The sequence below is a fragment of the Heterodontus francisci genome, chromosome 17, assembly GCF_036365525.1.
Source record: "Heterodontus francisci isolate sHetFra1 chromosome 17, sHetFra1.hap1, whole genome shotgun sequence".
In the NCBI taxonomy this organism is placed as follows: Eukaryota; Metazoa; Chordata; class Chondrichthyes; order Heterodontiformes; family Heterodontidae; genus Heterodontus; species Heterodontus francisci.
Genome location: NC_090387.1, coordinates 64,988,146 through 65,010,952, shown reverse-complemented (window position 1 = coordinate 65,010,952; position 22,807 = coordinate 64,988,146). Strand labels below are relative to the sequence as shown.

At 41.8% G+C, this 22,807-nt stretch overlaps 1 protein-coding gene across 2 annotated transcripts in view; it reads right to left on the bottom strand.

The window, feature by feature from the left end:
- Nucleotides 1-573: 573 nt before the first annotated feature.
- Nucleotides 574-22,807, bottom strand: part of pskh1 (protein serine kinase H1) — a 73,567-nt gene continuing 51,333 nt past the window's right edge. For both annotated transcript variants that reach the window (XM_068049544.1, XM_068049545.1), the window contains one exon: nucleotides 574-10,145. In XM_068049544.1, coding sequence (XP_067905645.1) covers nucleotides 9,828-10,145 — 318 coding nt within the window. In that variant the 3' untranslated portion in view covers nucleotides 574-9,827. The remainder of the gene's footprint in view (nucleotides 10,146-22,807) is intronic.

Here is a 22,807-nt window from a genome sequence, read left to right as displayed (position 1 = left end):
TCAAAGATTTTGGAGAGGAAAGGGATGTTGGGGATGGACAATAGTTTGCAAGGACAGAGGTGTCAATGGTTGGCTTTTTGAGGAGAGAGATGACGACTGCAGATTTGAAGGGACTCCAGAATAGATTCAGCCGTACTGGCAATGAGAGAATAGAACATATTTTGGCACATTATCAAAATTCTTTGCAGAACCATTGGCCTATCCTATCTAAGTGCTAAAGAAATTGATTAAATGGATAACAGAAAATTTTCATGTGCATGGACAACAGTCAAGACTGCTGCCAATAACGTCAGCCAGAAAACTAAGTGTGACTGCAAATGCGGCTTTAAGTACAACTGGAGTGGTTAAGAGCACTTGCTGAAAGGATCTTGGGCAAAGTGCAACTCTCTAAGAAACAGTGTCACTCTCTTTCTTTCAACACCCCCAACCACCACCTCCCAAAACACTGACGTTCAATAAATGTACAAAAATATGTTTCAAGCCTGCCTTGTCCAGTAGTATTAAATAACTGCAAAGGGTCACTAAGTATACACAAACTTTATTTTACAACACAATACTCAGAGACAACTCAGATGAGTAGTACTCTCGTTTAATTGACAAATAAGGAGAAATACATGTAAAAGTTATCTATACAGTAAATCCCAGGATACATTACCGAGGAAAGGATAAAGTGAATGAAAACTTCACTTTAATGCAATATTACATACAAATTAAGCAGACTGAATACATAAAATAAATAACGTCTATAAAATCTCTAACTTTTGAGTTACAGGTTAAGGCTCAACAAATGATAATTATAGATACTGACATTTTTAGAAACAGCAATTGATGGAGAAACAGCAAAAGGCAATAAAACTGAACACAATAGTTTCCAAAACAGCAAATCCAAGAAAATTCTTGTGAACCAGCCAGAGACTGAATTTGGCAAAAGGCATTATAGGGATGCATATCAGATTGGCCACAGAGTATTCCATACTGCAAAGTCTTAACATTTGGTCCCAGTGGTAGACAAAGCTGCCTTTATTATTTTTTTACAACATATTAAAAAAAAGATGGGCCACTTTAAATCAGCACTTTGTATAGAGTATTTCATTTGCACTGAAGTGCTTTGGAGATTCCATAAGATGTGTGCTGTGACACTGCGAACATAATTAAGAGCATAAGTCACAGGAGCCTTTCTGCAGATTAACTTGCTGCACAGCAACGGGAAGGCAATTATCATATCCCTATTGTTAGTAAAGCACTGATTAGGTCTCCAAACTTTGGAACTTTCAAGCTGCTCACCTCCCACTTTCATTGCTGCTTGCCCAAAGTGGAAACAACTGTCTACAGTACTTACCTTATCATTCACAAGCTTATTTTCATAACATTATGTTCTGCACCATTATTACAGTTAAGGAAAACATCTACAGTATACAAACAGCACAATGATTTTATCTTAATAATGGTCCAGATTAATCAAGTGCAAAGAAAATGCTTTAGTGTTTCTACAGGTTAGGAGAAGCCACAGCAATAAATTCTCAACCGACCCATTGATCTGCAAAGGCAATTGAATTGTGCAGAGACACAGAATTAACCAGGTCGAGGGAAAAATCCCAACTTCTGTTTCACATTCATGTTTTAGAATTCAAGTAAGGCACATTGTTGCATGTAGTGTGTCACTAGGATTTTAGTAAAGCATACTGGTGTGCATGAGAAATTTTGATCCCATGTCCACTTTAAATTGTACAATAATTGATTGTATTATTCCAAATGTAGTTGTGCCTGGAGAATGCACTTGGAGCTTTATAATAGTACAGATGTTGAAAGTTCAACTGACAAATCAAGTATACTACATAACATTAAAGCGTATTGGCTCAAGTGTAATAATTCCTACAGTGGACTTACACCAATGTGCTAAATAATCCTTGTGACAACACTGACTGCATTACTGTCCTTTTTGGATTGGAGAATTTAAAAAAAACTTGAAGGAAAAAGGCACCAGCACCAACATGGTTTCAACATATTGGTACTGGACTTATTGGATATCACAACTGTACATGAAAAAAATCATAACTGACATACAGCAATTGTGAAAAATAAATTATCTGCTTGGTCTGAAGTTTATCACTTAAATTAGCAAATGTGGGAAGTTAATGTTGAAAAAACTGGTACACATTTTGCCTACAACATTTTGATTTCTAAAGCCACATCTGCAGAGTAGAAACGCAAATAGATGTATTTATTAACCAGTCTAAAAATCAAGGCAAAAATGTGAAATTTGATCCTGTATAACAGTAATTCAAATAAAAATTCAAAGCAGTATCAGCAATTGATATAAAGAATGTTTTTTAAAAACAATTCATTCTAATCCATGCAGCATCTGCCTGGACACATCTTGGACATTTTTTTCCAAAAGAAATTTAAGAGGAAATGAAATAACTGGAGAAATTCCACAACTTTAAATTCTTACACATTTTTCATTTCAAGAATACTGAAACTTCTTAAATGATCTAGTGAATAGATAAGTTATCCAAAAGGTTCTATGTGCAGTTCAGACAGGAAAAAAGACACTGAATCAATAATATTCTACGCAACATATTTCATTTATTGAGCAAAAAGACTTCTCAATAAAGGCAAAAAAGTAACAATTGCAGGGCCTGCTTCTTCAATGGTATTATAAACCCAACATTCCTTTGGAATATGGTACATGAATTTTATTAAGCAACAGTTTCTTTGTATTACTGGCTCTCAATTCACAGCACTTATTTACATTAGGTACAATTAATAAGACCTGGATAAAATATAATTTCCTTTTACATATAATACATAAAATGAACATTTTCATGAGACAAGTCACTAGGAATTCTTGTGCAGTCAACTAGAAATCCAGAAACCAACCACTATTGCAAATTGTTCCAATGATGAAATAATTGTGCTCTCAGGGTTTGGTCTATATTCAAGCATATCATGGAGAAGGGTGTTTGGAATTAATGTACACCTCTACTCAAAATTTTCAGCCATAACTTGCTTAAACTCAAATTAAATGAGTGAAGAGATAAGTTAGTTAAAAGATAAGCTAAGGCTGTGGCAGAAACCATTTTTCTTTCATAAAAAAAAATGTGCAGAGTACAATTTCAGCTAATGGGACCGAATCACGTTTATCCCAACTGATTTAGTGATAACACAATGAAGGGGAAAATAATGACAGACTGTCATAAGATCAAAACAGAATAAAGAAAGTTAACATATTGCACTCAACACCCTGGATGGCACAAGGCAGCCTATTATCTGAAACTGTGCAGCTTGAGGATTGCCTTTTAAAATGTATTAAGTTTGCACTACATCCCATTGCTTTACATTTTTGTGACTGCCCACAAAGTCTCAAATTAAAATTAGTTCTACATTGGTCAAAATTTGGATTTTGACATATTTCAACAGCAGTGAAATACCAAAATTATTTACCTACCTACAAATATTAATGGTGACAAGATGCAGAAATCAGCTGAATTTTAATCTCTGCTCTACTTAGCAGAGTTGTGTAGGCAGTACAATAGATTGAATACAGCAAGCTATGATTTCAGCTATTCAATTTAGTACTGTAATTGCATGAACCCACTTCAAATGGATGCACCTGTGGCAATTGCCAGAGACACTTTCACTTCAACATCAATATTATATGAAGTGGCATGTGTGCCTCAATTTACTGTTGTTTAGGCTACACTGTCTTATTCAGACCTGCCAGTGCCTAACCAGAAACAATAAACTACACATTTTTTTTTTTTTTACAGTAACCTACACTGCTTATAGTACAGTCAAGTATAATCAGTAATTGACCATTAAGAACTTCTGAAGCCAAAGGCTGACAATGTAAAATCCTAACTGCTTATAGTGTGGATGATTTAGCAAATGTGAAGAAAAGGAACAGAAATCCGGTAAGCATTTTACAACACTGCTGGATCTTTTTTACACCATTTTTGAGCTTCTACACCTAACAATTCTACAAATAGCCAGACTTTATGTTCATTAACAAGCTTTCTAACTGACCAGAAATTCCTGATGATGTTTGATCTCTAAAGAGACGGTAAAGGAAGATCATTGCAAAGAACTGGCTACATCATAGAACCATTAAAACACAAACTACTGACTGAATTACTTCTGCACACTGGTCCACCAAATCCAACATTCTGTAATAAAGAGTACTTTCATTGCCACAATGTAATTACATTAAGCGAATTAGTTTTCAATTATTATATTTGGGAAAACTATTAGGAAGGTGTTAGTTTCAATAAGTACTTACCATGGGTTAGCTATTATAGGTCATACTCTGGTATAACATTTCTTTTGAGAGGTCACAGACTACTGTTTTCATTTATGTGGCTATTGATGGGGAGTTATAAATTGTGGTCCCAGTGACTACATACCTTGCCATAACCAGTCCGGACTTACAACCACAATGTCTTCTAATAATAGCAATGTATCCCCCTATTACCCCCTCTCAAAAAAGACTACTTGATTTTAGAAGGTAATTATAGCATATTTATAAAAATGAATGATCTTTTAAAATATGTTTAAAAAGGATTACTGCCACTTTGAACTTTGAATATTGGCAAATGACTGAACAACACAATATATACCAGACAATTAGCAAAAAGACACAAACATAAAATGTGAGCAGGTTATTATTAAACTAAGCACAAATATAGCACCCATGTTACAAATGTACTTCTAAGGGACTCAAGCTATTTACCCTGCTTCAACTACCAGCAACATTTGCCGTTGGGGACTGGGGAAACTGCAGGTAAAATGCTCCTTCACTGACTACAAATGGTCAAAATTGCATCTCAAGTTGTGCTGTTTTGATGTGCAAGAGCAATGGTCCTTTTCTTTATATAGTGGCTTTAACGCAGAAAGGTTTCCATGGTGCTTTACAGAGGAGTAATCAGACAAGAACAGATGTTAAACCAAAAGTTGTTCTAAGTGGTGGGTTTTAAGGAGAGTCAAATCATAGAAATTTACAGAGCAGAAAGAGGTCCTTTGGCCATCTTACCTGTGCTGGCTCTTTGAAAGCTATCCACATAATCCCACAACTATGTCCTTTCCCTTCTCAAGTATATATCCAATTTATTTTTGAAAGTTACTACTGAATCTGCTTCCACCACTTTTTCAGGCAGTGCATTCCAAATCTTCACATGTTGCTAAATAAAAGTCTCATCTCGTGCCACCCACCTTGAAGGTGGAAAGGTAGGCAGAGGGAAGGAATTTCAGGACTTGGGGCCTAGACATCTAGAGGCATGGCTACCAATGGTGAGGCAATGGAAGGGGATGCACAAAATGCCACAGTCAGAGAAATCTAGATTCAGACGGGCAGTAAGGGAGGTTTGAAGGGCTAAAGGAGAGTACATAGACAGGGAAGGGTAGGAACAAGAAGGAAAGTAAATGTTAGGATGATAATTTTACACTGGAGGTGTTAGGGGACCGGGAGTTATTGTGGGTTAGCAAGAACAGGGGTGAAAAGTAAGTAGGACCTAGTGCAGGAATGCTAAAAGAAGTATAAATCTGCCCTGTGTTAGAGGCAAATGCCACCCAACATTTGGCACACTGAAAATTAATACACAAAGACTTACACAACAAATGACCTCCCTTCAGAAAAGCCATGTTTTCAGATGGGCACTAGTCTGCACCTGCAGCTCCCATCAGCTTTGGAACTCTCTGCCTCAGAAGGTGGTGGAGGTGGGGTCAGTGAATATTTTTAAGGCAGAGGTACATTGATTCCCTTGCCTAACAAGAATCTAAGATTATAGGGCTAGATGGGAGTGTGGAATTCAAGACAGAAACAGATCAGCCATGATCTTATTGAATGGAGGAGCAGGCTCGACGGGCCGAAAGGCCTACTTCTGCTCCTAACTCGTATGGTCGTATCAACGGGTACATTGGCTCTAATACCCTTGGGGAGGTAAGGATTATCTCAGCTGGAGGGTGACAAATTGAAGAACGAGTCACCCTGGGTTGAAGATGTACACTACAAGTTGACTAAACAGCAACTGAGGTCTGGCAACAGGTCAGCTGCTTACCCACCCATCCTGGAAATTGCATTGGAGATCTAGAGGTAGAAAATAAATACAGTCCTAAAACAGAAACGGAAATAGGGTTGAAAGAAGCTATCGGTTTGTCCATATTGAGGTTCTTGCTTGCATACTTTTGTTATGGCAGCATTTCACCATAACATTCACAACTGGCTTATGATTCCATCATTAACTGAAGAGGACAATCTCTCTTCTTCCATCCCAAGCCCTTCTCCCACACCACAGAAGCCATTAAATTAAATTGGGCAATTTTGGAAATAGACTAATTCAGATTCTATTTCTGGCATTTTTGGCACTATAAAGGGCACGACGGCTAAATTCATAATCATTTAATTAGCCATGCACATCTAGGTTAGCAAAAGAAACACTGATGAAGTGCACATAAAGGTAGTGTATGCAACAGTTGTGATTTTTGAATTTCTAGGCTACAGTGGCTCATTTATATCTATAACACAATATATTCAGCCCTAAAAAAAACTCTGTTGATTGCAAAAGAAAGATGTGCAGCTGTAAGAAAGTGTTTAAAATACAAGTTTGAAAATTGCTGTCTTAGTATATGGCATCAGATCAAACATGGACAAGGAAACCTCCTGCTGATTACCACCTACCGCACCCGCCCCCCCCCTCAGCTGATGAGTCAGTACTCCTCCATGTTGAACACCACTTGGAGGAAGCACTGAGGGTGGCAAGGGCACAGAATGTACTCTGGGTGGGGGACTTCAATGTCCATCACCAAGAGTGGCTTGGTAGCACCACTACTGACCGAGCATGCCGAGTCCTAAAGGACATGGCTGCTAGACTGGGTCTGTGGCAGGTGGTGAGGGAACCAAGAGGGGAAAACATACTTGACCTCGTTCTCACCAATCTGCCTGCCGCAGATGCATCTGGCCATGACAGTATTGGCAGGAGTGACCACCGCACAGTCGTTGTGGAGACGAAGTCCCGCCTTCACACTGAGGATACCCTCCTTAGTGTTGTGTGGCACTACCAGCATGTTAAATGGGATAGATTTCGAACAGATCTAGCAATGCAAAACTGGGCATCCATGAGGCGCTGTGGGCCATCAGCAGCAGCAGAATTGTACTCAACCACAATCTGTAACTTCATGGCCCAGCATATCCCCCACTCTACCACTACCATCAAGACAGGAGACCAACCCCGGTTCAATGAAGAGTGCAGGAGGGCACATCTCAAAATGAGGGGTCAACATGGTGAAGCTACAGCACAGGACTATCTGCGTGCCAAACTGTGTAAGCATCCCATAACCAACGGATCAGATCTAAGCTCTGCAGTGCTGCCACATCCAACTGTGAATGATAGTGGACAATTAAACAACTAACTGGAAGAGGTGGCGCCACAAATACCCCCATCCTCAATGATGGGGGAGCCCAGCACATCAATGCAAAAGATAAGGCTGAAGCATTTGCAACAATCTTCAGCCAGAAGTGCCGAGTTGATGATCCATCTCGGCCTCCTCCTGAAGTCCCCAGCATCACAGATGCCAGTCTTCAGCCAATTCGATTCACTCCACTTGATATCAAGAAACGACTGAAGGAACTGGATACTGAAAAGGCTATGGGCCCAGACAATATTCCGGCAATAGTACTGAAGACTTGTGCTCCAGAACTTGCTGCACCCATAGCCAAGCTGTTCCAGTATAGCTAAAACACTGGCATCTACCCTGCAATGTGGAAAATTGCCCAGGTATGTCCAGTACACAAAAAGCAGGACAAGTCCAACCCGGTCAATTACCGTCCCATCAGCCTACTCTCAATCATCAGTAAAGTGATGGAAGGTGTCATCAACAGTGCCATCAAATGGCACTTGCTTAGTAATATCCTGCTCAGTGACGCTCAGTTTGGGTTCCGCCAGCGCCACTCAGCTCCTGCCTCATTACAGCCTTGGTGCAAACATGGACAAAAGAGCTGAACTCAGGAGGAGAGGTGTGAGTGACTGCCCTTAACTTCAAGGCAGCATTTGACCGAGTATGGCATCAAGGAGCCCTAGCAAAACTGAGGTCAATGGGAATCAGGGGGAAAACCCTCCGCTGGCTGGAGTCATACCTAGCGGAAAGGAAGATGGTTGTGGTTGTTGGAGGTCAATCATCTGAGCTCCAGGACATCACTGTAGGAGTTCCGCACGGTAGTGTCCTCGGCCCAACCACCTTCAGCTGCTTCATCAATGACCTTCCTTCAATCATAAGGTCAAAAGTGGGAATATTCGCTGATTATTGCACAATGCTCAGCACCATTCGTGACGCCTCAGATACTGAAGCAGTCCATGTAGAAATGCAACAAGACCTGGACAATATCCAGGCTTGGGCTAATAAGTGGCAAGAAACACCCGTGCCGCACAAGTGCCAGGCAATGACCATTTCCAACAAGAGAGAATCTAACCATCTCCCCTTGACATTCAATGCCATTACCATTGCTGAATCCCCCACTATCAACATCCTCGGGGCTACCATTGACCAGAAACTGAACTGGAGTAGCCATATAAATACTGTGGCTACAAGAGCAGGCCAAAGGATAGGAACCCTGCGGCGAGTAACTCACCTCCTGACTCCCCAAAGCCTGTCCACCATCTACAAGGCACAAGTCAGGAGTGTGATGGAATACTCTCCACTTGCCTGAATGAGTGCAGCTCCAACATTCAAGAAGCTCGACACCATCCAGGACAAAGCAGCCCGCTTGATTGACACCCCATCTACAAACATTCACTCCCTTCACCACCGACGCACAGTGGCAGCAGTGTGTACCATCTACAAGATGCACTGCAGCAATGCACCAAGGCTCCTTCGACAGCACCTTCCAAACCCACAACCTCTACCAACTAGAAGAACAAGGGCAGCAGATGCATGGGAACACCACCACCTGCAAGTTCCCCTCCAAGTCACACACCATCCTGACTTGGAACTATATTACCGTTCTTTCACTGTCGCTGGGTCAAAATCCTGGAATTCCCTTCCTAACCGCACTGTGGGTGTACCTACCCCACATGGACTGCAGCGGTTCAAGAAGTCAGCTCACCACCACCTTCTCAAGGACAATTAGGGATGGGCAATAAATGCTGGCCTGGCCAGCGACGCCCACATCCAATGAATGAATAAAAAAAATATATTCCCCATGCACGTAAATCAAACTTAAGACATTTTGGCAAGAGATTAAGTTTCCATTATGCACGTTTGTTGAGTCAGAAACTTTCATTTATGCCTTGGATGTTTGAAAAACCAGTAAAAGGCTTTTTGCAAAATGGGAGCCAACTTTATCAGATTAAAAGGCATTGACAATAATGTGTATGGAGAAGACAGCAACACAATTAAAAACACAAGCTTATAATACTGGAGTTAACTGGATGTTATGAAATGTAACAAGAACATTGAGGTTCAACATTTTTAGCCCTTTTAAGACCAATTTCAGATATGTCAATCTAAAATTACTCCTGTAAACGGCCCCATTATGTACAGTAGTCATTTAATCATTTACATTTAGCTAATTTAATTAGAAAGTCTCATTGGCTCAATATTTTCCATCCTTATTTTGAATATTGGTCAGCTTTTTCTGCTGAAGGTGAGCGTTAAGTTCGCAGTATCATTTGGAAATTAGTTCAGACGAATCTTTGTAAATTGGCAGAAAGTGGTTTGTGTAAACTCTCCACGCAACCAGTTCACCGAATCCACAATGATCAACATGCCTTTGAGAGTTACAGAAATAGAAAGTGCATAGTGGAAGGCATCATTATGTAAAAAAGCTCCAACTCTCGTCAGCCCTCATACTGCTGTTGGTACCGTAAATTAAGCTCACGCAGTTCCCGCTCTCGTACTCTCCGTGATTTGTTGGACTTTGTGGACCTACTGGATCTTGTGGACTGGGCTGACTTGGTGCTTTGGCATCGAGATGAAGCTCTCTTCAAAAGGTTCTGAGAGATAGAGCGATGCAAGTTCTTCATAGAGGAGGAGGCTGCCATGCTTACTATCCAAGGGTGTTTCAAGGCCTGGCCCACAGTCAGCCTTTCATTGGGATCCACAGTAAGCAGTCGGTCTATAAAATCCTTGGCTAGGTTTGAAACACTGGGCCACGGCTAAAAACAAAACAGATAAAAACATCAAATCATTACAACTGCAGGATAAGTTTTGACATCACCCACATCACAATATGCCAAATCACTAAAAATACATCAGCATTTTTGTAAAATGAAAATAAAAAAAGTCAGTAATATGAGGGGAGAGCACTGGGGTGAGGGGCGAGAGAAGAGCACCAGGGTTAAAGGGAAGGGGGGACGGTGGAGATGAAAGGAGAGCGTTGGGAAGGTCAAAGTTTATGCAGTTACTCATGAAGTTTGATGAATCCATAATAAAGCATGGCTTTGTTACTAAGGTGACAAATGAATGCTCATAAGTGGATAAACGACAACATGAAATTATACACGCCCAAGGGAACAAAAACTATTGCTTAAAAATACACTTCCTCAAGGAAACTAACTATATCTTCAAGGATCAAATCGCAAAAGCATCCTGGTTTGCATTTTGAAGTTCGGTCCTAGCTTAGTATAAAATTTCCAGTGTCTCCTGACAACGCAGAGCATGTGCAAAGTGATCACGGATGTCATCAGTGCATCGGAACATTTGCCAGCTTGCAAGTATGGGTCTGTGCATGCGCTGACATCACTACACAATGTCGTCAGACATAATGACGTCTGAGCATTGCCTCACCCCTCAATGGCCACAATCGTCGCCTCCATTCCCCCCCCAATAGTACCCCGCTCTCTCCCGCCATCCCCACCTCAATTGCTGCTTTCAGTTTCCTGCTCCTCACTACTCGCCGCTCACTCCTTGCCTCGCTGCTTCGGCCGCTTGCTCCCCGCTTTGCCGCCCGGAGAAGCAGTGGGGGGCGGGAAGTGAGCAGCTGAGGGTGAGGCCCATGGCCGAGGGGTGACAGGGCGACGTGGGAGTGAGTGGCTGTGGGGGGGGGGGGGGGGGGGAGGTAGCGAGCTGGGGAGCAGACAGGCATGGGGGGGAGTGGCAAAGAGGAAAAAAAAGAGAAGGGGCAATGGTGGGAGCAAGCGGGGTACTGTAGGGGGTGGAATGGAGGCAGTGATCGCAGCCATTGAGGGGGTTTGGGTTTAATTCTTTTTTGTGTCAAATTAAGCAGCACCATCTTTATTATTGGCAGCTGCCTGAAACATCGCAGACAGTGACGTTTCAGTCACTGAGGCTGCATTTGCGCATGCGCCAGTACTGCACCACCTAGTGGTTGTGTTGCCAGTGCCACTGCCTTATAGTGACCTTGTAAGTAAAATTATTACAAAGTTTTACTAGCATTTGAGGACCTCATTATGACAGTGTAGTGTATGAATTAATGATTAGGGGCATTGGCTTATGGAAGCTGAATAAGTCAAATTCTGATTTTACTACATGGGAATCTGGGAGTTGTACTGCCCTTTTGGACATCACCTTTCACAATACAAGTCAATTATTATGTAAATTGCAAAATAGTGCTCTTGCTTAGCATACTTAGTTTTTGGACATTTATGTTAACAGAATTTGGTGTAAAGTCCTATTTATGGCAATACTGCACACATATGACTTTACAAGGCTATTAATTTTTTTAAATTAATGCACAGCATCACTTATCACAACCACAACTTGTCAGGAATTCACAAAAGCAAAAACATTTGGTAAATCACTGAATGGGTGCATTAGAAGTTTGAAACAGTATTTATACTAAAACACTTGTCCACATGTCTATATAAGCCTAGTGGCCTACATAATAGTCTTGAACATTAATTTACTGTCTCAAGCACTTTGAGATGTTGATATGAGGCACTACATGAATACGCAAATTTGTTTTACATGTGTAACTCAAAAAGTAGTCTGACTTTTCCACCACCTCCTGTCCCAAACAGTATAGTGCCAAAACACGCTGACGCACCAATTCTCTCCATTAGTGAACTAGGGCACCATGAGTGTTCAATTTTATCTGCAACCTTGGGAGAAAATGCAGTTCCTATAGCAGTGATAAAGGCAGTGTCTTTTACCACCACCCCCCCTCCCCCCACCAAACTCTGGAACAGTGCACAGTGCAGGGGCAATGGCAATCAGATACCCTGCATACCTTGTTTTCCATTTTTAAGTAATTTACTGCTCTCCCCCTACTCGTTCCTGTGACATTCTGGGCTCTGTACCCCTCAATAACAGCTATCGATACCATATAGTGTATCAGCCCAGCAACAAGTAAATCCCACATCTCTTCCCCAATTAGATCGACAGCCATTTACCATTGCTCCTTAAGTACAATAAAACTCACTGGCCGACAGCTTTGCTGCTCCTATTCCATTTTCAAAGCCAGCACCAATGTGATCTATTTTGATTCCTTAAATATTTTACTCTCTGCAGCTCTATGATTTATACAGTGTTAATAAAAGTTAATTAGAGTTCAATGTAATAAGCCCACATGTATTTGGCACTTGGACATTAGTTTACTTATCTAATGGATACACCCAAGACAGAAAGGTTCTGGTCCAAATTTTTGGTGCCATGGGACTGCTGTGAGTTTCTTTGCAAAACTCACAAATGCAGTTAGATGAGGGGCAATGTCATTGATTGGGTTTCTAATTGCACAGCTGTCTGGTGGAAGTCCAATTCTTTGTAACTAGAGCTACTAGGTCAATTTTAGAGCTTTATGACAACTGTTCAATGTTAATCCCCTCTCCAAGACAAAGAATCCGCACAGGCTGCTACTATAGTATCAGAACACAGTGCTGATTGATGTAGGAAATAGCCTGCCCTTTTCTGACATCCAGGGAATATATTCGGAAATGCATATGTAATACTTTATCAATTGAGGATGAAAATGTTGGATTCTCCAGGGTGACGAATTAATGAGGCAAAACATAGTTTCCATTCCACACCTCATTTCCTCCAGTTCTACATACTCAGCAGATGCCAATTTTCTGTTAAAGAATGCAGGCCCCGGTGATACCAAGTTAAAATACAGTCAGCTTGTTAAAAAATATGTTTGCAGGATTCTTTGATGCTGGGATCAAAATTCAAGACAGGAAATTGAGGCACGAGTAAAAGAAAACTACAAAGTTCACTTTCTACAAATCTTATTACTCACTGCAAGCATAACCAATAACCATTTGGCTACAGTCTTTCATACTTTTCATTCTGGTTCAAATATTTGAATTTATCTTTTACAGCAAGATGGCTTGACTATAATAACACAAACAAAAAGTTCATCATTCCTGCAAAAATGATTTTGCAGGAAATAGTTACAAAAAAACTTAATGTAACAGCAAAATGCAACGACACCATTTATCAGACCGTTACTGGGGATCACTATCAGGAGGTATTAGAACACTTCAATAGTACCAATGCATTTTTTTTTTAAATTAAATGCATATTAATGTATATTGCATTCTATTTTTATATTTGCCATACTAAACATGTGGCTTTTTTAAGATACACTAACCAGCAATATGACTAGAGAACTGCACAACACAGACATCCTATTGCAGGATTGATTAAACTGCAAAATCTGTTGCAATAATGTGTTGGAAGTACTATTTCTGTAAAATGTGGTTATCAGATTTGAATACAAGAATGCTGAAAATAATGACTGTAAAGTATTCAAGATGGCTGGGAATGTATTTGGAGGATAGGAAAATAAATCATGTTATTTAGCCAGCACAAGGACTACTACATCAATGGACTTCATTAATCAGGCCCACCAATTATTCTTCATTCAAACTGCCAGCATTTACAAAAGGTATGCCGGTCTAAAGGAGGAAAAAAATTAAACTGCATTGCTGTAGGATCGGTTGCAAACAGGTTGGTGCTACTAGATTGGTTACATTATTAGTAAATAAGCTTTGGATCACTATAAATACACAGCTTTAAAGGTTTTACATAACCTTTTTACAAAGGTTAACATCTCTAATAAAAAAAACTATTTTTGTAGATAATAGTAATATTTGCAAAAGACACCATATGGCACAAAATAAACATCTGAAGTTTTATAATTTTTTTTATTCATTCATGGGCTGAGGGCGTCGCTGGCTAGGCCAGCATTTATTGCCTATCCCTAATTGCCACTTAGAAGGTGGTGGTCAGCTGCCTTCTTGAACTGTTGCAGTCCTTGGGGTGTAGGTACACCAACAGTGCTGTTAGGAAGGGAGTTCCAGGATTTTAACCCAGCGACAGTGAAGGAACGACGATATAGTTCCGAGTCAGGATGGTGTGTGGCTTGGAGGGGAACTTGCAGGTGGTGGTGTTCCCATGCATCTACTGCCCTTGTCCTTCTAGGTGGTAAAGGTAGTGGGTTTGGAAGGTGCTGTCGAAGGAGCCTTGGTGAGTTGCTGCAGGGCATCTTGTAGTTGGTACACACTGCTGCCACTGTGTCAGTGGTGGAGGGAGTGAATGTTGAGGGTGGTGAATGGGGTGCCAATCAAGCGGGATTGTCCTGGATGGTGTCGAGCGTTGTTGGAGCTGCACCCATACAGGCAAGTGGAAAGTATTTCATCACACCCCTGACTTGTGCCTTGTAGATGGTGGACAGGCATTGGAGAGATAGGAGGTGAGTTCCTCGCCACAAAATTCCTAGCCTCTGACCTGCTCTTACAGCCACAGCATTTATGTGGCTGGACCAGTTCAGTTTCTGGTCAATGGTAACCCCCCAGCATGTTGATAGTGGGGGATTCAGCGATGGTAATGCCACTGAACATCAAGGGGAGATGGTTAGATTCTCTCTTGTTTGAGGTGGTCATTGCCTGGCACTTGTGTGCCACGAATGTTACTTGTCACTTATCAGCCCAAGCCTGGATATTGTCCAGGTCTTGCTGCATTTCTACATGGACTGCTTCAGTATCTGAAGAGTCACGAATGGTGAACATTGTGCTATCAGCGAACATCCCCACTTCTGACCTTATGATTGAGGGAAGTTCATTGGTGAACTAGCTGAAGATGGTTGGGCCTAGGACACTACCCTGAAGAATTCCTGCAGTGATGCCCTGGGACTGAGATGACTGACCTCCAACAACCACAATCATCTTCCTTTGTGCTAGGTATGACACCAACCAGCAGAGCGTTTTCCCCGATTACCAGGGTTGGTCTCCTGTCTTGATGGTAGTGGTAGAGTGGGGGGATATGCCGGGCCATGAGGTTACAGATTGTGGTTGAGTACAATTCTGCTGCTGCTGATGGCCCACAGCGCCTCATGGATGCCCAGTTTTGCATTGCTAGATCTGTTCGAAATCTATCCCATTTAGCATGCTGGTAGTGCCACACAACACTAAGGAGGGTATCCTCAGTGTGAAGGCGGGACTTCGTCTCCACAACGACTGTGCGGTGGTCACTCCTGCCAATACTGTCATGGCCAGATGCATCTGCGGCAGGCAGATTGGTGAGAACGAGGTCAAGTATGTTTTCCCCTCTTGTTGGTTCCCTCACCACCTGCCGCATACCCAGTCTAGCAGATATGTCCTTTAGGACTCGGCCAGCAGTGGTGCTACCAAGCCACTCTTGGTGATGGACATTGAAGTCCCCCACCCAGAGTACATTCTGTGCCCTTGCCACCCTCAGTGCTTCCTCCAAGTGGTGTTCAACATGGAGGAGTACTGACTCATCAGCTGAGGGGGGTTGGGGGGGTGCGGTAGGTGGTAATCAGCAGGAGGTTTCCTTGTCCATGTTTGATCTGATGCCATATACTAAGGCAGCAATTTTCAAACTTGTATTTTAAACACTTTCTTACAGCTGCACATCTTTCTTTTGCAATCAACAGAGTTTTTTTTAAGGGCTGAATATATTGTGTTATAGATATAAATGAGCCACTGTAGCCTAGAAATTCAAAAATCACAACTGTTGCATACACTACCTTTATGTGCACTTCATCAGTGTTTCTTTTGCTAACCTAGATGTGCATGGCTAATTAAATGATTATGAATTTAGCCGTCGTGCCCTTTATAGTGCCAAAAATGCCAGAAATAGAATCGGAATTAGTCTATTTCCAAAATTGCCCAATTTAATTTAATGGCTTCTGTGGTGTGGGAGAAGGGCTTGGGATGGAAGAAGAGAGATTGTCCTCTTCAGTTAATGATGGAATCATAAGCCAGTTGTGAATGTTATGGTGAAATGCTGCCATAACAAAAGTATGCAAGCAAGAACCTCAATATGGACAAACAGATAGCTTCTTTCAACCCTATTTCCATTTCTGTTTTAGGACTGTATTTATTTTCTACCTCTAGATCTCCAATGCAATTTCCAGGATGGGTGGGTAAGCAGCTGACCTGTTGCCAGACCTCAGTTGCTGTTTAGTCAACTTGTCGTGTACATCTTCAACCCAGGGTGACTTGTTCTTCAATTTGTCACCCTCCAGCTGAGATAATCCTTACCTCCCCAAGGGTATTAGAGCCAATGTACCCGTTGATACGACCATACGAGTTAGGAGCAGAAGTAGGCCTTTCGGCCCGTCGAGCCTGCTCCTCCATTCAATAAGATCATGGCTGATCTGTTTCTGTCTTGAATTCCACACTCCCATCTACCCCCTATAGTCTTAGATTCTTGTTAGGCAAGGGAATCAATGTACCTCTGCCTTATGTGGCTGGACCAGTTCAGTTTCTGGTCAATGGTAACCCCCCAGCATGTTGATAGTGGGGGATTCAGCGATGGTAATGCCACTGAACATCAAGGGGAGATGGTTAGATTCTCTCTTGTTTGAGGTGGTCATTGCCTGGCACTTGTGTGCCACGAATGTTACTTGTCACTTATCAGCCCAAGCCTGGATATTGTTCAGGTCTTGCTGCATTTCTACATGGACTGCTTCAGTATCTGAAGAGTCACGAATGGTGAACATTGTGCTATCAGCGAACATCCCCACTTCTGACCTTATGATTGAAGGAAGTTCATTGGTGAACTAGCTGAAGATGGTTGGGCCTAGGACACTACCCTGAGGAACTCCTGCAGTGATGCCCTGGGACTGAGATGACTGACCTCCAACAACCACAATCATCTTCCTTTGTGCTAGGTATGACACCAACCAGCAGAGCGTTTTCCCCGATTACCAGTGACTGCAGTTTTGCTAGGGCTCCTTGATGCCAAATTCAGTCAAAGGCTGCCTTGATGTCAAGGGCAGTCACTCTCACCTCCCTAAGCCATCAAAGCCTTGCCCATTTACATGCATCATTTTATGCAGTATTTATATTAGCAGACTCAATATTAGGTGCCTTGATAAGGGATTCAGGAATATCTATACTCTCTCTTTGCCAGATATTTGACAGAATGGGAAACGGAGAGGTTTAGGCTTTTTGGGACCAGACACGTTGACTCGAGTCTTTGATCCTGCACATTCCTATTGTAATATCAAATGTTACTTTGACACCCATCAAAGCCAGTATATATTTACTAGAATGATTCCTGGGATGGGGGAATTTTAGTTTAGGTTGGAAAAGCTGGGTCTGTTCTCCTTAAAACAAAGGAGATTGAGGGGAGATTTAATACGTGTACAAGATAATGACAGGCTTAGATAAGTTAGACAAGGAAAAACTGTTCCCATTAATAAATGCTACAAGGATTAGGGGAGACTGAAAGTTTTGGGCAGAAGATGCAGGGGAATGTGAGCACTTTTTCTTTTACACAGCAGGTGGTAATGACCTGGAACACTGCCCACAAAGGTGGTGTAAATGGAGACAATGACATCAAGAGGAAGCTGGATGGACACCTGAGAGAAAGAGACCTGCTGCGCTACGGAATTCGAGGTAGGGAATGAGACTAACTGTTTAACGCCATGAAGAGACGACAGACTTGATGGGCCGAATGGCCTTTTCCGTGCCATAAATGACTCTGACTATTTTATTAGGGAACAATCTATGCAATGGTGGCTTAAGGTACAGCGCAAGTATTTTGAAAAACGGATTGACTGTAATGTTTCTTTACACTTGCAAAAGTTGCAAAGGAAATGTTTTAAGATCAAAATGAATCACTGTGTGGTAACGGGGTGTAGGTTTGAATTTTTGCTACAGAATTCCCAATCTCAGCTGTCTTGCATGTGGGAGATACCAGACAGAGGCTGGGACTGAGGAAAGAATCTCAAGATGTCAACTCCAGATTGCTCTTGCACATCTTGACTGTCGGGGCACTGACAATCTACAAAGCAATCTGCCATCCAGTCTCTTGGCTGGTGCAAGTGTGTGGCTCAGAAGGGGATTCCAAGGGGAGAAAAGGCAGAGGAATTTTTTTTCAGCAGTGTTTCTTATTGTCAATTCAGAGATTGAGGTCTGGACACTTGGACATGGCATTGGAGAACTTCCAAATAAACCATCACCGCAGGATGGGAGTGTTGAGATGAAAAATAACTGGGGTAGAAAAACCTTTTTCTTCTGATGGCAACAACTCTTGTAGAATTTCCATTAGTTGCTGCACCTCTCTAGTACCAAATATGGACTCTTCACATATGAGTCTGAGTGTTGACAGACATACTCTCTGTGGCGAGGACCAGGGCTCTATCCATGCATGCACACTATTCAACAAATTAGCAGATAGCAAAACTTGACTCAATTTTTTCTTCCCATCAAGCAGAAGCAGAACCAGTAGCCATCTGTAGCTCAACTAAAATCGGCTAGCTCAGCACAGATCAGTACTTACCCACTGAACGACTAGGGAACCTAACATGCACATATAATCAAATGAATGATAGAGATATAGAATAACTGGGTAATCCTAACATACAGCTATGTAAAAAATGCCACACTATTAACCATGTCCCTTTCAGCAGCTATACTAGCTTGGAGACAGCCATTTTTCAAAACCAATAATAAAATAATAGGCCATTGAGAGACATTACAAAACAAACCTTTCGTATAGATTTTGCTCCTGACTAAACTAAAACAACAGATAAATGTTGACCGTGGCACTAGGAGACTCCCCGCTCTTCAAAGAATGCCATAGAATCCTCTGTATCCATATGGATAGGCAGACGAGCCTGAGTTTAATATCTCATCTGACAAACAGTACCTGACAGTGTAGCATTCCTTTAACACTGCAATAAAGTTTCAGCCTCGATTATGTGGTCAATTTCTGGAATGAGATTTTATCTCATGACCTTCTAACTCAGAGGTGCGAGTGCCATCACTGAACCCATTCAGGTGAATGTAGAAGATCCCACTATTCCAAAAAAGAGCAGGGAGGACTTCCCAGTGTCATGACAAATATTCAAATAACTTAACTGAACAATTATTTCACTGCTGTTTGCGAGACTTGCTCTATACAGTATTAAGGCTGAATATTGCTGCGCTATAAGGGTTATATTTAAGTACTTCATTGAAAACGTAGTTATCAATGTATTTTCAAAATCTATCAGAAAGATCCTTTTTTCCAGGCAATTGTTGATCATTTCTAACACATTCTGTGACCTTAGGTTATCAGCACGTCTTTCCTGTTATTTTAAAATCTAAAGCAGCTGGGCAATTTTCAGGACATTGAAATATTGCTCATCAACTTTCTTACACAATGAAATCATGCCACCAAATTGTTGATTTTAATCAGAAAATTAGTAATAATTGTATTTAAAATCAGTATTTTTACGAGAACAAAACTAGAAAAATAAGGTGCTGAAAATACCTGGATGCACTATTCAATTTACAACCGGCTATGAAATGCTTGCTGCGTTGGCCATTTAATAAAAAAGAGGAGTGTTAATGGACAGAACTTTGAGGTCAGAGCTCATTCCCTTCTACTTTCCATGACTTTTTTTCTCCCTTCTCCATTGCCATTTCAATAGTACTGAGATTATAATTATTGTTTACACTTGGGAGCAGTGCAAAATGCAATATGCTGGGTGAGAAGGGCAACTGAAGATTGAATATGGGAGGCTGCATCGATTGAAGATGCTGATGTAAGACAGAAAACTCCTAAAGGGATAGATGTTCCTAGATATTTATCATTAGGTTGTCATACATTACACTGGTCAACAAAGGAAAGTTACATTTGCAGTGGACAGCCATTTATAAACCATCCAAGATACCTTTTGAGGATTGAGACAACATCTGCAGCAGTTATATCTTATTCCTAGTCATAGGCACAAAATCTGATAGCCGTCTAATATGCATTGAAACAGTTAATAAATGCTCCTTTTCAAATCAGTCTGACAGTCAGAATCTATTGGTCTTTATTCCCCATCAAGATTTAGCAAGAATTTCAGTACAGCACTCAAAGAATAATGAAGCCATGATGAAGTGAATCCCTTTTATTAAAAATGTGAAAGGCCTTATCTTTTCACAGCATACCACAGTTCTATTTCAAGCTATCTTAGAACATCTTACTCTGAAAAGGTCAAAAAATACTCAATAGAAATTCTATATGCAACTTTTCTATTCATTGGTCTCTCAGCTTTCCTTATACACTTCCCATTTCCCAACAGCAGCTTTGTGTCTCTCAGATTCAGATACTTATTTTGATTGTTTTGCAATGATCAACAGCAAATTGAAGATTGTGGGACCCTGGAGAAATCTTTACTGAACTCTATAGGAAACTGGGGTAAAGAACAGGGAGCCTCAATGTACAAATCTTTTTCCCAAAGCTATTAAGTGAAATGTCAGACAGTTTTGTCGCTAACTTCAAAAAGAAAGCAGCCAGTCTACTAGGAAGCTCACACGTCGTACTTAAAGGCATTCTGAAGTTATTTCAGTTTCATACTTTTAGTACAGGAAGATATCCAGCATCTTCACATTATAATTATTTTCCACAATTACAACCAGATTCCTTTCTATTTAATTTTAAAAATTAGCCAATATGATCAGAACTGTGTCAAGGAGACACTATTCTGTATAAATAATATAATTTATAAATTTGACAGTACCGGTTGTATGGAACTTATAAACTAAATTACACCTGCTATACAGAACTTACAAAACACTTGCATATCTGGGTCCCTTCGAAGAATGCCTAATGAAGGAACCTGAACTGAGTAGTAGAGTGGGTTAGCATAATCTCCTTCCACCTTTCAGGTCTGAAGTTGAATCCAGCTCAGTGATTAAAAAGTTTCTCTCCGTCAATTCAAAGGGTCCCATGTGAAACAAGTGCACAATTTAAACCCAATGGTAATGCAGCTGAGTATAAATAACCATTTGCCTCCTCCACTCCCCCAACTATTTTTCCCTGCCAAAAAATTAATGTTAAAAAAAAATCAAGTAGCTCAATTTTCAACTTATGTACAGTACACAGTATATAATATTATTAGCTACTAAATATTTTGCACAGGCACTTCAGATTTCTGTACTAATATAAAAGCAAAATACTGCAGATGCTGGAAATCTGAAATAAAAACAAGAAATGCTGGAACCACTCAGCAGGTCTGGCAGCATCTGTGAAAAGAGAAGCAGAGTTAACGTTTCGGGTCAGTGACCCTTCTTCAGAACTTCTTTCTGTACTCCATACTTGAAATGTGCTTGTCCCTATCTGTAGATCAGAGTTGTCCAACATACGGCCTGAGGGCCAGAATCCGACTTGCCAAAGTTTTCCATCCGCTCAACGGTAGTCATGGTCAGCCTGGGAAACAGAGAGCATGATGAAAGTGAATGTGAGCCCGAGGCTTGCGGCCTAGGCCCAGCGGGAGGAGAGAGAGAGAGAGAGAGCGAGAGAGCGAGAGAGCGAGAGAGCGAGAGAGCGAGAGAGCGAGAGAGCGAGAGAGCGAGAGAGCGAGAGAGCGAGAGAGCGAGAGAGCGAGAAAGCGAGAGAGCGAGAGAGCGAGAGAGCGAGAGAGCGAGAGAGCGAGAGAGCGAGAGAGCGAGAGAAGGGAGAGACACAGAGAAGGGACAGACAGACACAGCAGCGACCGGCTCAGAGAGAACAACCGAGAGAGAGATACCCAGAGAGGGGGGGGGGGGGGGGGGGGGAGAAAGAGAGAGAGAGAGATACCCAGAGAGGGGGGTGGGGAGGGGGGGGGGGAGAAAGAGAGAGAGAGAGATACCCAGAGAGGGGGGTGGGGGGTGGGGGGGAGGAGAGCGAGAGAGATACCCAGAGCGGGGGGACGAGAGAGAGAGCGAGAGAGATACCCAGAGCGGGGGGACGAGAGAGAGAGCGAGAGAGATACCCAGAGTGAGCGAGAGAGCGAGAGAGCGAGCGAGAGAGCGAGAGAGCGAGAGAACGAGAGAGCGAGAGAACGAGAGAGCGAGAGAGCGAGAGAGAGACCCAGAGAGGGGGGTGGGGGGAGAGAGAGAGAGAGACCCAGAGAGTGGGGTGGGGGGAGAGAGAGAGAGAAAGAGAGATACCCAGAGAGGGGGGTGGGGGGAGAGAGGGAGTGATAGACACAGGGTGGGGGGGGGAAGAGAGGGAGTGATAGACACACAGAGGGGAAGAGAGAGAGCCATCAGTCCTGACAGATGGACATTTATCTGGAATACTCTGCATTGCTACATCAAGTGTGCAGGCAGACATTGCCTCTTGCACAAGCAAAAGCAATACCAGGTATCTCACTAAATTAGTGTTCAACATGGTAAATGAATTCATTAGAATTCTCGTATAAATCTCGTTCACAAAAATGCAAAGTTTTTGTTGTTTTGATTAATTTTAAAATAAATTTCTAATGCCTTTATCCTTCTGAAATTTGCTCACCGGCCCCCTATATACGACAAAATTTGTAATGTGGCCCCTCACGCAAAAAGGGTAAACATCTCTGGTGTAGAATAAGTTATCTTTTCATACTCATGGCTTGTTCTCCTTTCCCACTTTCCTTCCCCTACTCTGGTCTCTC